Genomic DNA, 15,760 nt, shown 5'->3' on the forward strand with positions numbered 1-15,760 from the left:
TTCATCTTGTGCTGCAGTCACTGTCCACAGTGATTTTGGAGCTCAAGAAAAGAAAATCTGGCACTGTTTCCACTTTTTCCCCATCTATTTGCCATGAGGTTCTTTAGTTCCTCTTCACTTTCTGCCATAAGGGTGGTGTCAACTGCATATCTGAGGTTATTGATATTTATCCCAGCAATCTTGATTCCAGCCTGTGTTTCCTCCAGCCTGGCATTTCTCATGATGTACTCTACATATAAGTTAAATAAGCAGGAAGATAACATATAGCTTTGATGTACTCCCTTCCCAATTTTGAAGCAGGTCATTGTTCCATGTTTGGTTCTAACTGTTGCTTCTTGTCCTGCATACAGTTTTCTCAGGAGACAGGTAAAGTGACCTGTTATTCTCACCTCTAGAAGAATTTTCCACAGTTTGCTGTGATCCACACAGTCCAAGGCTTTAGCATAGTCAACGAAGCAGAAGTAAATGATTCCCTAGAATTCCCATGCTTTTTCTATGATCCAACAGCTACTGTCAATTTGATCTCTGGTTCCTCTGCCATTTCGAAATCCAGCTTGTACATCTGGAAGGGCTTGGTTCACATACTGCTCAAGTCTAGCTTGAAGAATTCTGACCATAATCTTGCTAGCATGCGAAACAACTGCAATTGTACAGTAGTGTGAACACTCTTTGGTCATTGCCTTTCTTTGGGGTTGGAATGAAAACTAACCTTTTCCAGTCTTGTGGCCACTGCTGAGTTTTCCAAATTTGCTGGCAGATAGAGTCCAGTCCTTTAATAGCATCATCCTTTAGGATATGAGATAGCTCAACTGGAATTCCATCATCTCTACTAGGGCAATTAAGGGAAAATATATAGTAGAGGACCTAATACATACAGTCAAGCAATGCTTCTGTGAGAAATATTTTGTTTAAGCCAAGACCTAAACTATGTGGAGAAGGCAATCAAGATCAAAGATTAAAACAGAATCAACACACCCACGTCAGAATTAGGCACAGAAGTTTCAAAAATCTGAACAATACCACAGAAGATTGGCTCATCCAATGCAAAGAGCAAGCTGACACAGTTTCAGTTTGAAGAGAAAAACACAGGAGAACTATTCAAAGGATTTAAATCAGTCATCATTGAAGAGTTTCTAAGCACAAGCATATGATCAAATCAGGATATCTGAAACATCACTCAAGTTTTAGTATCAAAAAGTAACTGGACGGGACCGAGACTGGCTACAAGGAGAGGACTTAGAAGGTTGGTGAAGTAATCCAGTCCATACGGTGTTAGCTGGTACCTGGAGTTAGTGTGAGGACAAAAAAAAAAAAGAAAGTAATAGATCAGAAAGATATTTAAGTAAGTCTCTGTAGCAGTATTTATCAACAACTCCTGAGTTTCTAGCTGGTGAAATGCTGGCATTTTCCCAGGCAGGAAAGAATGAAAAATGAGACGCTTAGAGTAGGAGTCAGCAAACTTTTTTCTGAATAGGCCAGCTAGTAAATAGTCCAGGCATTGTGGGTCTCTGACACAGTTATTCAACTCGGCCATTATCATGGCAAAGCAGTCACAGACACTTGTAAAGGAAAAAGCATGGCTGTGTTCCAATAAAATTTTATTTACAGAAATAGGAGCTCATGGAGCCACCAAATGGCAGTCCCTGGCTAGAGAGAAGAGGATGAGGTGGGCTTCCAGCTTGTTACTTTCATGGTATCTCAATGGCATCAAGTCAACTTGTCTAAGAAGCAACTGGATATGCAGTTCTAAGGTGATATCTTTTTCGGGTTCCAAAATCACTGCAGACGGTGACTGCAGCCGTGAAATCAAAAGACGCGTGCACCTTGGAAGGAAAGTTATGACCAACCTGTGAAAGCGAAAGTCCCTCAGTCGTGTCTGACTCTTTGTGACCCTGTGGACTATACAGTCCATGGAATTCTCCAGGCCAGAATATTGGAGTGGGTAGCCTTTCCCTTCTCCAGGGAATATTACCAACCCAGGGACTGAACCCAGGTGTCCTGAATTGCAGGCAGATTCTTTACCAGCTGAGCCACAAGGGAAGCCCACCTAGACAGCATATTAAAAAGCAGAGACATTACTTTGCCAACAAAGGTCTGTCTCGTCAAAGCTATGGTTTTTCCAGTAGTCATGTATGGATGTGAGAGTTGGACTATAAAGAAAGCTGAGCACCAAAGAATTGATGCTTTTGGACTGTGGTGTTGGAGAAGACTCTTGAGAGTCCCTTGGAATGCAAGGAGATCCAACTAGTCCATACTAAAGGAAATCAACCCTGAATATTCATTGGAAGGACTGATGCTGAAGCTCCAATACTTTGGCCACCTGATGTGAAGAGCTGACTCATTTGAAAAGACCCTGATGCTGGGAAAGATTGAGGGCGGGACGAGAAGCGGATGACAGTGGATGAGATGGTTGGATGGTATCACCGACTCAATGGACATGAGTTTGAGCAGACTCCTGGAGTTAGTGATGGACAGGGAGGCCTGGCGTGCTGCAGTCCATGGGGTCGCAAAGAGTCAGACACGACTGAGCGACTGAACTAAACTGAACTGAAGGTGATATCTAGAAGAGACAATAGGTCTGAGACCTGAAACCATAAAAATAAGTTATATTGCTTAGAATGAGTCTGTACAATAAGAGAAAACTCAGAATAAAATCAACATTTAAGGGACAAAATTAGGATAAAAACATCAGCATGAATGCTAAGAATGAAGCATTTAAACAAGTCAAGAATACAAAAACAAAACTAGAACTAACAGTAATGTGCCAGAAGTATTTCAAGAAGCAAAGAGTAGCCAAGAGACTAAAAGGCTTTGAAAAGATAGAGGTAAGTACACATCGTACAATAAGCACACAGTGTAACATATATATGACACAACATGTCAGCACATAAAGTTCTCCTGATCTTTAATCTCTGAAATTAAATTGTGTAAGTTGTTGTGTAAGTGCCCAGAAAAAATTTCTGGGGAAATCCCTGTCCTTACACTTTTTATAGACCAGTCACTGAGGACAGTTTTATATTGTAAAAGATCACTGATATTTAGTCAACTATAAAACTGTCTTAAAGTAGTTCTTATTTTGTACTGTTTTTATTTTTACCTGTTATTTTTCTGTGTACTTTAGGACCTACATACTTGGAAAAAGGAATACTCTAGATATTAATAGATATTAATTAGAATACTTCCTGGTTGCTTAAAAATATATATATAACACACACTGGATTTTGCGAGAGGGAACGGTTCTGGTAACCTTCACAAAAAAAATGTCAATGGGAATGAGGAAAGGAAAAAGATGCAGACTACAGCTAAGGGGTAAAGTGTGAAAATGAAAGCGAGTGAGGACAATTCTTCTAAGGCTGTGAAAGGAAGGAGAACTAAGGCGGCAGCCGTGGTGTGACAAGAGGTTCCCGTGCTCTCAGAAGAGGAGGAAGGCAATTTCTCTCCCTGCAAACTGGAAGCACCGCGGTGTGAGGGACCACCGGCGTCTTTTATCACCACGAGCTACTCAGTCAGCTCAGGGGTCAGTACCTTTTTGACTGATTGAGTACGTTTAATAGCAGAGATAATGGAAGGGTGCTAAAAGACAAGGAGAGTCTGAAGACATGAAGAGAGAAAATACCATCAGTGACGACTGCGGCCCGTGAGGGCAATACAGCCTGCATCTGGGACATAAGAGGAAGAACTGGCTTTACGGAGGATGGGGAATATCTATTCATTGTATGATGAAAGAAGAAAAACAATGGATGATTACGTATTAAGGTAAATACAGGTAAATATGGACAAGAAGTTGAGGATATTTCCTAATCAGGGGCCCAGCTTGCTAACTACCCTGTAATGCGTGAAATAACCCAGCACAATGATGAAGAATTGCCCAGCTCAGAAAGGGCAGTAAGAAACACTGAGAAAAAAAGGTCTTGCAGACTAATTCAAATCGCAAGGTCAAAGTCTACTAAGGGACTCTTCATGAGAAAAAAAAATGACTTAATTTTTCCTTGATGGTGGGGAGCAGCGTAGAGAGGGAGGGAAGACACACACTCTGATTTCTGCCTTTCTTCCTTAGAAGCCTTCAGCTGCTGCAGAAGCTGTTGGGTTGAGGAGATGTCCTTGGGATCTACAGTGACACACAGCCATACCACCCTCCACCAGAAACACGTGTACGACTTACGTTTTATGCATATGGACAGGAGCTCACCGGAAAGACACAGCAACATCATGTTTCAAACATTAAAGAAAAACCACCAATAAATGAAATCCATATATCTAACAGCACATTTCTTTATCACCAAGTTTTATCCTATGAAAGTCAAATACTCATTAAATACAATGCTTAAGTGGCTTCTTCCTCTTTTTAACTTGTGCCATTCAAAACAATCCAAGTGTAAAAAACATGGATTTTTTTTTTAATCCAACATTAACATTTTAAAAAGCAAAAACTGAAAAAAAAAAGAAAGCAAAAACTGCATTTTATTTTACACTTTGGACAAAATGTTTGACCTCAGGACATGTACTGGAACGATTAGAGTAAAACAGTTTCTCACCTTGACCACTCCATCAAAGCCAGGGATTGTGTTAACCTTTGCTTTCTTAGCTAATAATTTGCTTTCAATCTTGTCACCCATGGCTTGAATAGCATGTGTATCAGGTCCAATGAAAATGACATCTTCTGCTGCCTGTGGAGAAAAGCAAGTAGAAATTTGTAACAAAAACATTACAGTGCTTGATATGGAGTCACAGTTTCATAAGAATAAAAACTCATATGTATACTTACTAGTTACTCACAGGCCATAAACAACTTAAAAGCAAGCAATTGAGCCAACACGTTACAATATATAATACAGTATTTCATACAGTTTAAGTGCACAAAGATACATGAAACAAAGTCAGGTCAGTGAAAAATAACTAAAAGAACTCCTATGTGATATTAACAGTAATCTTTGGAAAAGCAAATTCTATGGTGTTGGAGCTATATCTAGTACTCTGCCACCCAATCTAAACAGTAAATTCACCTTTCAAATGTCTTACAAATCTTTGTATTCTCAATGGCCCGCAGCACAATGCATTTTCAATGAATACCAACTCTCTGTCGGGCTTTGAGCTAAGTAGAGGGGATAACCTGGATGAAACTCACAGGATATCAATTAATTCAAGGGGACATGAACAGATCACCAGTACCTCAGAGAAAGAGACAAATTTAAGTATGGAATGTTAATACCCTTGTGACTACAAGAAATGAATGAAGAACACAGTTGCAATTTACCAGGTAGAGTTAATGGTTTCAATAAAAGCCACTAAAATCACATTTAGTTCCCCAGCAATAGGTTGATGTTATTAAAGCAAACAAAAAGCTCATGGACACTAACATGGAACAGAACAAAATACGACGGAGTTAGTGCCACTATAGAGCATGGTCTAGAGAAATAAAGAAGGGGTTTGCTGAGGTAAAGGATGCGGTCACTGGGTAAAGAATTGAGGTTAGATAGGAAAAAACAAAAATCAGATGGCATGCAGGGCATCACTGGAATAAAGTGCCTAACTGCTGATTCTCTCACAACCTCTGTCCAGGTTCAGTATAAAGAATAAATCATATAATTAACAGCTCATATTCTATCTACTGGCATTGCGGCCTGAAAAGTCTCTTGGCTTCAGAAAGCAGCTTCATTTTCCAGATGGAAATATCATCCAGAGTAGCTACTGCAGTGTGTTGCTTGGTTGCTCTCCACCATCGTGGGCAAAGAGGATTAACCCCAAAGACGTCTGCTCCTTGGAAGAAGAGCTATGACAAACCTGGACAGCATGTTAAAAAGCAAAGACATTACTTTGCCAACAAAGATCTGTACAGTCAAGCTATGGTTTTCCCAATATTCCTATATGGATGTGAGAGTTGGGACCATAAAGAAGGCTGAGCACTGAAAAATTTATGCTTTCCAATTGTGCTTCTAGAGAAGACTCTGAAGAGTCCCTTGGGCAGCAAGGAGATCAAACCAGTCAATCCTAAAGGAAATCAACCCTGAATATTCACTGGAAGAACAGATGCTGAAACTGAAGCTCCAATACTTTGGCCACCTGATGCGAAGAGCTGACTCATTATAAAAGACCCTGATGCTGGGAAAGACTGAGGGCAAGAGGAGAAGGGGACGACAGAGGATGAGATGGTTGGATGGCATCACTGACTCAATGGACATGAGTTTGAGTAAACTCCAAGAGATAATGAAGGACAGGAAGCCTACGTGCTGCAGTTCATGGGGTCACAGAGAGTTGGACATGACTGAGCAACTGAACAACAAGAGCAGGAGGTGCAAGGACAACAGGGAATCAACAAAGGGAATATATGAGGAGATAAATATTTGGGAGATGATATGACAATTTCAACTTTACAAAGGCTGAGCCAGTCAAGTGTGGGATAGTCAAGTGCCTATGTTCAGGAGACAGACCAAGACGTTTGGAGGTTATAAGACCTTATAAGACATATAAGTTATACATCTAGGCTAAGATTTGGATGTCTAAAGGCATCTAATATGAGGAAATTAAATATTGTAGATAAAGTCACTCATAAAATGTACAGAAAAGCCAATGCCTTTAAACTCAGGCACTCACTCTGACCAAAAAGCAAAACACAGGCACTCACTCTGACCCAAAAGCAAAACAGAAGAGGAATTTTTAAGATTCTGAGTTTAAAGCCCCTTGTGTGTGACAAGGGGGATAAGGGGATAATAACCACCTTGCAAGTTTGAAGGAAGGATTGAATAAAATAATAACGTAAAACAGGAAGCTGAGTGCTACAACTATTAGTTCTTGTCTCTTACCCAGAAGTCCTGATAAAGAGAGAACACTAGAATAAGAAGACAGCTGGGTTCGCAGGACCCCATATTCATTACAGGAACTCAAAAACCAGCAATCACAAGCATCACTATGAAACCGTTAGTCACTTAGCCGTGTCTGACTCTTTGCGAACCCCTACACTGCAGCCCGCCAGGCTCTTCTGTCCCTGGGATTTTCCAGGCAAGAATGCTGGAGTGCGTTGCCATTCCCTTCTCCGGGGGATCTTCCTGAACCAGGGATCAAACCCAGGTCTCCTGCGTTGCAGGCAGATTCTTTACCGTCTGAACCACCAGAGAAGCCCAGTGTTACTACAGCAGAATGCTAGATGAGAAATTTCCTCAGCTGTAACTGGTGCTCATAAAGTACGTCTCCATCGAATGATTTTATGCAGTTTTAACAGAAACTCATTTTCTTACAAAAGAAAATAGTATGTGAAACCCCCGAAATGTAAAGCACATAGAACACTGAACCGCTCTGTTCGAGGGCAGGTGACGGTAGGACCGCACCCCGTATACGCTGTGTCTCTGGAAGGACAAACTAGCCGCTTTGCACCACAGCAACGGTCATGCTCACTTCTCTTCATCCCACGCCTGCAACCCAGTAAACGCTAACTCAAGAGGAAACGATCATGTTTCAACTATCAATTGTCTTTCCATGTTCTCATTTTACTTGCTAAGATGGAGGAATTTTTATTATAAATTCTGTTTTAAATACCACTATGCCAGGCAGATGTAATCAAGTAATCAGATACCTGCACAAAGAGCTGAAGAAATAACATAAATGAGAACATCCAAAATACATTATGATTATACAGTAAAACTTCTGATTAACAAGAGCCCAACGACCAGGAACCACTGATTAACCAGGCTTTTTTCGTGCATTCTAATTTGAGGAAAATTACTCACCCCAAAATGCAAAATGACCAAGACAGAACACGCACATCAAGCATTTAGTGACTATTCTTATCTCTGTCCAAAACAAAGAAAAACGGCCAGCGGCACACTGGACTACTCAGACAGACGCTTCAATGAGCTAACTTCCTCTTTATCTTCTTAGGTTTTGGTAGTACTCCCTGGGTTAGCCTTTAAATGTAATTATGGCAAACTGAGACAGCAGTATCATAGCTCCTGACCCCCCTCATTCTTTGACCAAAAAAGCAAGGCTAAGATGTATGGTAATTGCAAAGTGACAAAGCATGTTTCAGAAGCCCTAAGTTTTTGACCAGAGTCCTTTGTGTGATTTAGAACTTAAGGCCAAAATTTATGCACTAATAAACTTTCAATACTTCACTGTTAACCCTGTATCTTTTCTTATCCGTTTTCTTTAATCGCCAGTAAACCTATTTGACATGACAAAGCAATAAAATTTACTTCTCAAACTAGGCTTTTCAAGGACCGTTTAAATTTACCATGAATGACAAATATAATACCTAAATACAGGTAAATGTATAATGGTCATGAAAAAGGAATTTTTTTTCATCATCATCACGTCACTATAGAGATACATAAAAAAAAAATTACAAAAAGCTGAAATCACTGCTCCTTATTGCAAAAAAACAAAACAAAAGATTGTTTTCATCTTCTAGATTCTGTGATTTCATGGTTCTGGTTGTATTTTGATAGAAAAATGGGGAAAGGGGTTAAGTTTGAGAATATATTAGGGAAACAGATTTAATTCACAATAGGCTTTATGTTACAAATGAAGGACAGAAATAATCATCTGTAAAAATTAGAATGTATGATATATAATTCATTCTTAGAAATACCATGATAGTAAATTGCTATACTATGAATTCAGGTTCTTTTTTTCATGTGTACATCTTAAACTCATAAAGAATTACTACTTGGATAAACTGTAAAACCAGGGTCAGACAGACAGGAGACATACCTATGAAAAGACTGCCAAACTGCCTAAAGGACCTAGATTCTGGATTTAAATTTTCATTCCCTAATAAAAGAAAAGAGAATTTCTAGTAGAAAATGCCAGTTTCTGGGCCTTCTCTGATGGGGGCAGAGAAGTTAGCACATGAGATTTAAAAAAAAAAAAAGAAAAAAACTGAGTCAGTGAGAAAGCTTTCAAAAAATTAATATAGTTATCTCAAAAGCACACATTAGATAAAAACGGCTACCCACTGAATGTGCTGATAACAATAAGAGCATCAAAAAGAACAAAAAAAATTATAAGGTTAATTCATCTTTTCAAGACCTCAGAATAAATCTTTTCCTGCTATCTCTGTTCAAATATTTTAACTTCTTAGGCATGTATCACTGATTTTAAAAACCATATAGCTCTTTTAAAAGCAATATACAGGAAAACTAATTTCACACATAAAACTAAGCAAAATAAAAGTGTCTGGGTAAAATCCCATACATAGTTTTTACGAGAAAAAAACGAGAACTAGAATAACATCCATGGAGGAAAAAAAGCATGAGAAAGACATGGTAACACAGCAGATCAGAGTGTCACCTATCATTTCAAACAAACTGAAAGACATTTTAAAATAGAAAACATAACCCTATATGCAGGACAGAAAAAGAGACACAGATGTACAGAACAGACTTTTGGACTCTGTGGGAGAAGGCGAGGGTGGAATGATCTGAGAGAATAGCATTAAAACATGTATATTATCAAGTGTGAAACAGATTGCCAGCCCAGGTTGGATGCATGAGACAAGTGCTCAGGGCTGGTGCACTGGGAAGACCCAGAGGGATGGGATGGGGAGGGAGGTGGGAGGGGGGATCGGGATGGGGAACACATGTAAATCCATGGCTGATTCATGTCAATGTATGGCAAAAACCACTACAATACTGTAAAGTAATTAGCCTCCAACTAATAAAAATAAATGAAAAAAAATTAAAAACACAAAAAAATAAATAAAGGTAATGGACCATCAAAAAATAAAATAAAATAAGAAAATGTGAAATAACATAAATTAGAATTAGAAATGCTCAGAAATGAAGTGACAGACCTAAAGATAGAATTAGAAAGACAAAAGAAAATAATTTTGGAAATCAAGACTAAACTAGAGGAAAATTAAAGTGAATAAAGAAAACAAATAATGCCTTACAAGAGATCAGAAGTCAAAGGAAGAAACTTAAAAAAAAAAAAATTAAGATCCAAGAGAAAAGGACAAATACCAAAAATAAAGAACATCCAACATATGAATAAGAGGAGTCTTTGGGGGGAAAAAAAACTAAGAAAAAATACTAAAAACCAAAACTCAAGCAAATTTTCTTAAAATTGAAAGTAACTATTAAACATACCACAGTCTACTCGAAAAATTCAACCCAGAGCAAACGGTACCAGGATACATTCCCGCAGGACCACTTAAAAAGGAAAAAAAGTGACCTGCTCAAAGGAGAAGTGTAAATTACCACCAGATTTGACAGCAATAAATCACGCCAAAATATAATAATGTATTCCACTGAGTAAGATGTTCAAGAAAAGAAAGGATGGGCCAAGGATTTTAAATCCAACACAACTGACCGTCAAGTATAAAGGGCAGAGAAAATGTAACAACAAACAAGAACTCATGACCTTCTTCTGAGGAATCCAAACAGAACAAGGGTTTGCCCACTAGTCTGTGGGCCAAATCTGGCCTACTACCTGGTCCCAAACAGTTCACAATCTAAGGACGAATTTTACATTGCTTGTATTTTTAATTGTTTGGGGAAAAAAGTTTAGGAGTGCTATATCACAGCACGTGAAAATTACATGAAGCTGAAAAACAGTTTTCCCGGAGGAGAGTCATGCTCCAGGCTCACATGTTGCATGGCAGCTCTCTCACTCCCAGGACACGACTAAGAACTCGTGACAGATCACACGGCATACAAAGCCCAAAGTACCTGCTCTCTGGCCCTTTACAGAAAAGGTCTGCCCATACTAGAGAATGAGCTTCAGGAAACCAAAACCACCACAGACAGACTAACTTGGAGAGTCTGCAGTTACTCATAGAACCAAATCTAAATGAAGGCTAAGAAGAGAACATAAACATAGCAAGTGGAATAGTTGGATTTTCAGGCATTATGAATACAGAAGAACTGTTTTTGGAAGTGTGGGAGAATAGGGAGATGTGTAAAACTTTTTCAATTTTTCAGTAAATTTTTATAATGGTATTATAATTGTTATCCTTTGCTATGTATGTACTACTGACAAGTAATTAGGAGGTATTTTAATTTATCATTTCTTCTATCCGTGAAAGTCAGAATTCTAACTACAGAAGGATAAAGATACAAGTTAACAAAGAAGAGGTTAAGTAAGAGTTCTATAATCATGAATTTTAGTTGAAAGTATTGGGTCGGCCAAAAAGTGCATTCACGTGTTCCCATAACATCGTATGGAAAAGCCCAAATGAACTTTCTGACCAACCTAGTATTACTACATAATAATATACCTACGTAATAATATTACTACATAATAAGTAGTACCTGGTATTACTACGATCACAGTTCATATTCCTATCTCACATAAAATACAGGCTATATTTATAGTTTGATATCATGTAACACGTACCACATATTACAAAACTGTTACATATTTTATCGATGTAGATGTTTATTATATCATATCTATATTAGTCGTTAAATTTGTGCTATATATACCCTACTTGGGGTTGAGGTCAGCATTACATCTAAATACATACATATTAACAATATCAATGTCATACATTCTTTTAATATAACACAGTTAATATAACATAAAGTATATGTAATAAACATGTGTAACATGAAACATGTTAAAATTCTAGGAATATACATATTTTATTTGCTTTGCCTATAAATTAAAACAGCCTACAAACAACTATTAGCAGCAATGACCATGCCTGGCACCCAATGGTGGGCTCCAAATACCATTAAAAGAAACCAATGCATCTACTAAAGTCACCTGATTAAAGGCCTGGAGCAAGAAATACAGTACTTGAACCGAGAATATCTTATCAGAGCAGAGAAGCTATAAAAGATTACAAGGGTCAAGTCAAGAAGATCAGGCGCCAACTTAGGCACCCCCCCCACCCGCCCAAAGAGTGACAAACCGGAGCTTCACTAGTAATTTCAGCAGACTTAAACCTACAGAATACGTCTCAATCTATGACTTCATAGTGATAACTTTTACAAAGAACTGGTTAACTTTGAAGGAAGCTAACCAAATAAAGAACCAACTTATTACCCCAAAAACCAAACTGCTCTTTCTATATGAATTCCACCATTAGGAAACCAAACAATGAGGGGAAGAGTTTCTTTATAAATATACTCCAATTAATTAATGCAGAAGATGTTAGAATTAAAATATCACCATTTTTGCAATCTAATGAAGGAACAGTAAGCATCAAAGGCTGCTTAGACCTGAAAAAGCATTAACAAGACTCGTGCCTCCTACAGTCTTGGTCAAAGGAATTGAAACTTGAGTCTGGCAACCTGGATTCAGAGATGGGACCCGCCTGCAGGAAATGCTGAATGGTGCCATGATTACACACCATGATTATCCAATCAGCTAAGTCAAGACTGAGAGACACTCTATGGGTCAAAAAGCCCAAGGTTTATTCAACAGATAAACTGTAAGGAAGAGAAATGTATGAAAGGAGAACCTATGGCTTGAGACACACTTAGAAGACATATCAAAATTGAGAAAAATGGGCAAGACAGATCACAGACTCCACGGAGGCACACTTGAACTATAAGATTATTTTATAATGCCAGAAAAGGATTACTGGAAACATCAAAGCAGTGGGTATGTACAGGGAGAGACTGGAGGTTGGGATTGAGATGGGTCACGAGGACAGGCACTCTAGGATTGGGACAGACGTCTGACATCCGAACCTATAAAATGGTTACAAGATTATTTGCCTTAACCAAGCCCACATGTGTTCTGCGTAGTTTTCTTCTGTATCTGCCTTTTATTTCCAAAATAAAAATTTTGAGAACATGTTCAGAGTAGCCACCAGCTTATAGGAGTAAAACCAACACTGGGACCAGGAAGTGAGGTATTGCTCAGACCAGCTTGCTAACCTCTTCAGGGACCTGTTTTTGGCTTTAAAGAAAGGTAGGGGAAGGGAAGGAGGTAGAGAAAGGAAGGAAGAAAATGAAAGAAAGAGATGGCGGGAGGAAGAAAAAGAGACGGAGGGAGGGAGAAAGGGAGGGAGGTAAAGAAAGAAAGGAAGGAGAGGGAGGGAGGGAAGGAAGGGGCGTTCTCATGTCTGGCTGGAAGGCTTCAGTACATGGTTATTGTGTACAAACTGAACCTGATGAACTGTCAACAACTGCTGCCACTATAGGTAAAATGCAGCAGTGATGGAGTAGAGAAGCATCACCTTTGTGGGCTGACACCGACAGCATCCAGCCTCAGCAGCATCACTGCTTCCAGAATACGCAGGTCGTGCTGTAGGGATGAGGGTCCAGGAAGAGCTCACAAGGAGACTGGAGGAAGGGTAGATCTGGGATTCCATCTGACTAGTTCTTTGCAAAGAAAAAAAGACGTTCCTGTGGCCGTGAGCACCACTAAAGTCACAGGTGAGCTTGGACGGCATTTTCTGAGCAGTGGAATGCTGGTCCATCAGTGGAGGAGGACCAGGCTGCTGTCCAATCTGGGATGAAACCAGAACCCTTCCGGGAGAAGCCATCCTCCAGCCTTCCTCCTCTCCCTTTCACTGCCTCCGCTTCACTGCCTGTGGCAAACGGAGCTCGCTGTGGATCGGGTGCCAGAAGCTGCGTTTCATTACATGTTTGGTCACAGTGGGGCTTCCCTGGTGGCTCAGATGGTAAAGAATCTGCCTGCAGTGCAGGAGACATGAGTTCTATCCCTGGGTCGGGAAGATCCCCTGGAGAAGGAAACAGCAACCCACTCCAGTATTCTTGCCTGGGAAATCCCACGGACAGAGAAGTTAGGCAGGCTACAGTCCACCGGGTCGAAAAAGGTCAGACATGACTGAGCAACTAACACTTGGTCACAGTTTTTATACTATATTGCAAATGTCACACATGCAACCTACAAACTGATTTATTTAGTTTTTGCTTCCAATGAGACCACTTCTGATATGTGATGCAATGTTACTCAGCATTTTTTTTTTTTTTTAAGTTAAAACCAAAGAACTCAGTTCAGTATCAAGAAGGAATTTCAGCCAAGCTGGCACTTGGGCTCTAACAAGTTACTGTGTAGAATATTGAAAGGTTCTCCTTTCAGTTCATGACATCGTGTTGAAACCTGTCTGGGTAGTTGGCTTTGAACCTACACTCAGGGTACTTTTCCAAACAATGATTAGAAATAAAAAGGAGAACATCTGAACACAGAGATGGGAAAAACATTCATAGTGTAGTTTTCACAGTCATGGGTAAACGCCAGTCGGCTGGGTCTTTGCCCCAGTATTGGGTACAAGGTGTGCATGAGCATTTACTGGGAGTCCCAGGCTGTAGAGTGTGCACACTCAAGAAGACCAGGATACGAACCCTAATTCACTTTCCTCCACGCTAACTGTGGCGCGTCCATCAGAGAGGTGCAGGACCACCTGGAAGAATGTTCCATCAGCCCCCACCCACTACGTTTGTAGGAGTCGTTTTCTTCAAGAGCTAGTCTGCTCATTGCAAATTAGGAACCCAATTTACGGTGATTCATTAGGATAAGAATATTACGGAACTTGACTGTTGCCGGGGGTGGACAGTGGAAGGCGAAACAAAGGCTCTTGAAAATTCTCAACATAAACTTATAAACCAGCAAAGTTCTTCAATTTGTTTGGGATGCTAACTGCAAGATCAACTGAAATCTAATGACATGCTTACAAACTGTATTTAACTGAGGGTACACTGTATATGCTGTGACTTGGTTTAACCAAAGGAAACTGTGTCCTTCTCTTGTGATATGACTAGTATCTGGATTTCATTCAGTCTAATGTATATTTTGTATTAAGTGTATACTTGGCCCAATGCACTCAAGTAAAGTTATTACTTCCAGATGATAGCCACATACAATATTTAGCTATCGAAACAGAACAGTGGTAACTTTTCACACTGTAACAATTGGCAGAAGTCAGGTTTTCTAGTTAAGGAATATAAAACCTTGTTTTTCATGCATAGGAAGTGGACAAAACAGCAATAGGACAATTTCTATTTCTAATATTTGACAGTGGGATGGTTTCTATTTCTATTCTTCAGCTATTGTCAACTCAAAAATACTGTTAAGTGCCTTTTACTAAATGATGTGGGTTTCTGACAAAGGTTCTTAAGGCAAAGAAGAGGTTTTTATTACTAATTTAACAGAAATCATTTAAATAAACAAACTGAAAATATCTAAATATCTTTGTGTTGGGGGGGGTAAACTTTTTAAGCTCAGGTGGAAAACATTCTACAACAACAGTAATAATGCCTTAATTAAAGATTGCAGGCACAACTGTGAACTTCTTGTTGAATTTTCATAGAGACTGACCTTCTTACTTGATGTTTGAAATATGTAAATAATTTAAATGAATAAAATAAATTTAAATAAAATAAATAATAAATAAAATTTATAATTTTATTTAAATAAATAATAAATAAAATTTATTTAAATAAATAAAATTTAAATTTGTTCATATAAAATTATTAATGTAAAACCTTGAACTCTTAATCATTAAGTACTAGATTGAACAAACTATGACGCTCATGATTTGAAGTCCCAATTGTCTAAAACCCATAAGAAATTCTATTTTAAATACAATAATTACATAGGATTTAATTACTATTTAACAGGACAACCTGTGGGAATGTGTCTGTGTTCCAATATTTTTAACAAATGTTACTGTAAAATGAAATTTTTTTAAAAGATGCAGACACAAATGTTAAAGTATTTCTTCTAGATATATTTTTTAAGAGGATAATAAGCTTTATAATTAAATATGGTTGTGTATTGGTAAGGTTCTCCTTATGCAAACTGGTCATAGGAATTATTTCATTATGAAATGTAATTTCCTTCTTTTGCA

The 15,760-nt window shown here is 38.7% G+C and overlaps 1 protein-coding gene across 3 annotated transcripts in view; it reads right to left on the reverse strand.

The window, feature by feature from the left end:
• The window catches only part of PCCA (propionyl-CoA carboxylase subunit alpha), a 346,711-nt gene that overhangs the window by 249,330 nt on the left and 81,621 nt on the right, over positions 1–15,760 (reverse strand). For 2 of the 3 annotated variants that reach the window (XM_043478360.1, XM_043478359.1), the window contains exon 7: positions 4,536–4,667. In XM_043478360.1, coding sequence (XP_043334295.1) covers positions 4,536–4,667 — 132 coding nt within the window. Of the gene's footprint in view, positions 1–4,535; positions 4,668–6,428; positions 6,435–15,760 lie in introns of those variants that run through there. The other variant, XM_043478362.1, reaches the window with a different exon arrangement.

The sequence above is a fragment of the Cervus canadensis genome, chromosome 9 (genome assembly GCF_019320065.1).
Source record: "Cervus canadensis isolate Bull #8, Minnesota chromosome 9, ASM1932006v1, whole genome shotgun sequence".
Taxonomy (NCBI): Eukaryota; Metazoa; Chordata; class Mammalia; order Artiodactyla; family Cervidae; genus Cervus; species Cervus canadensis.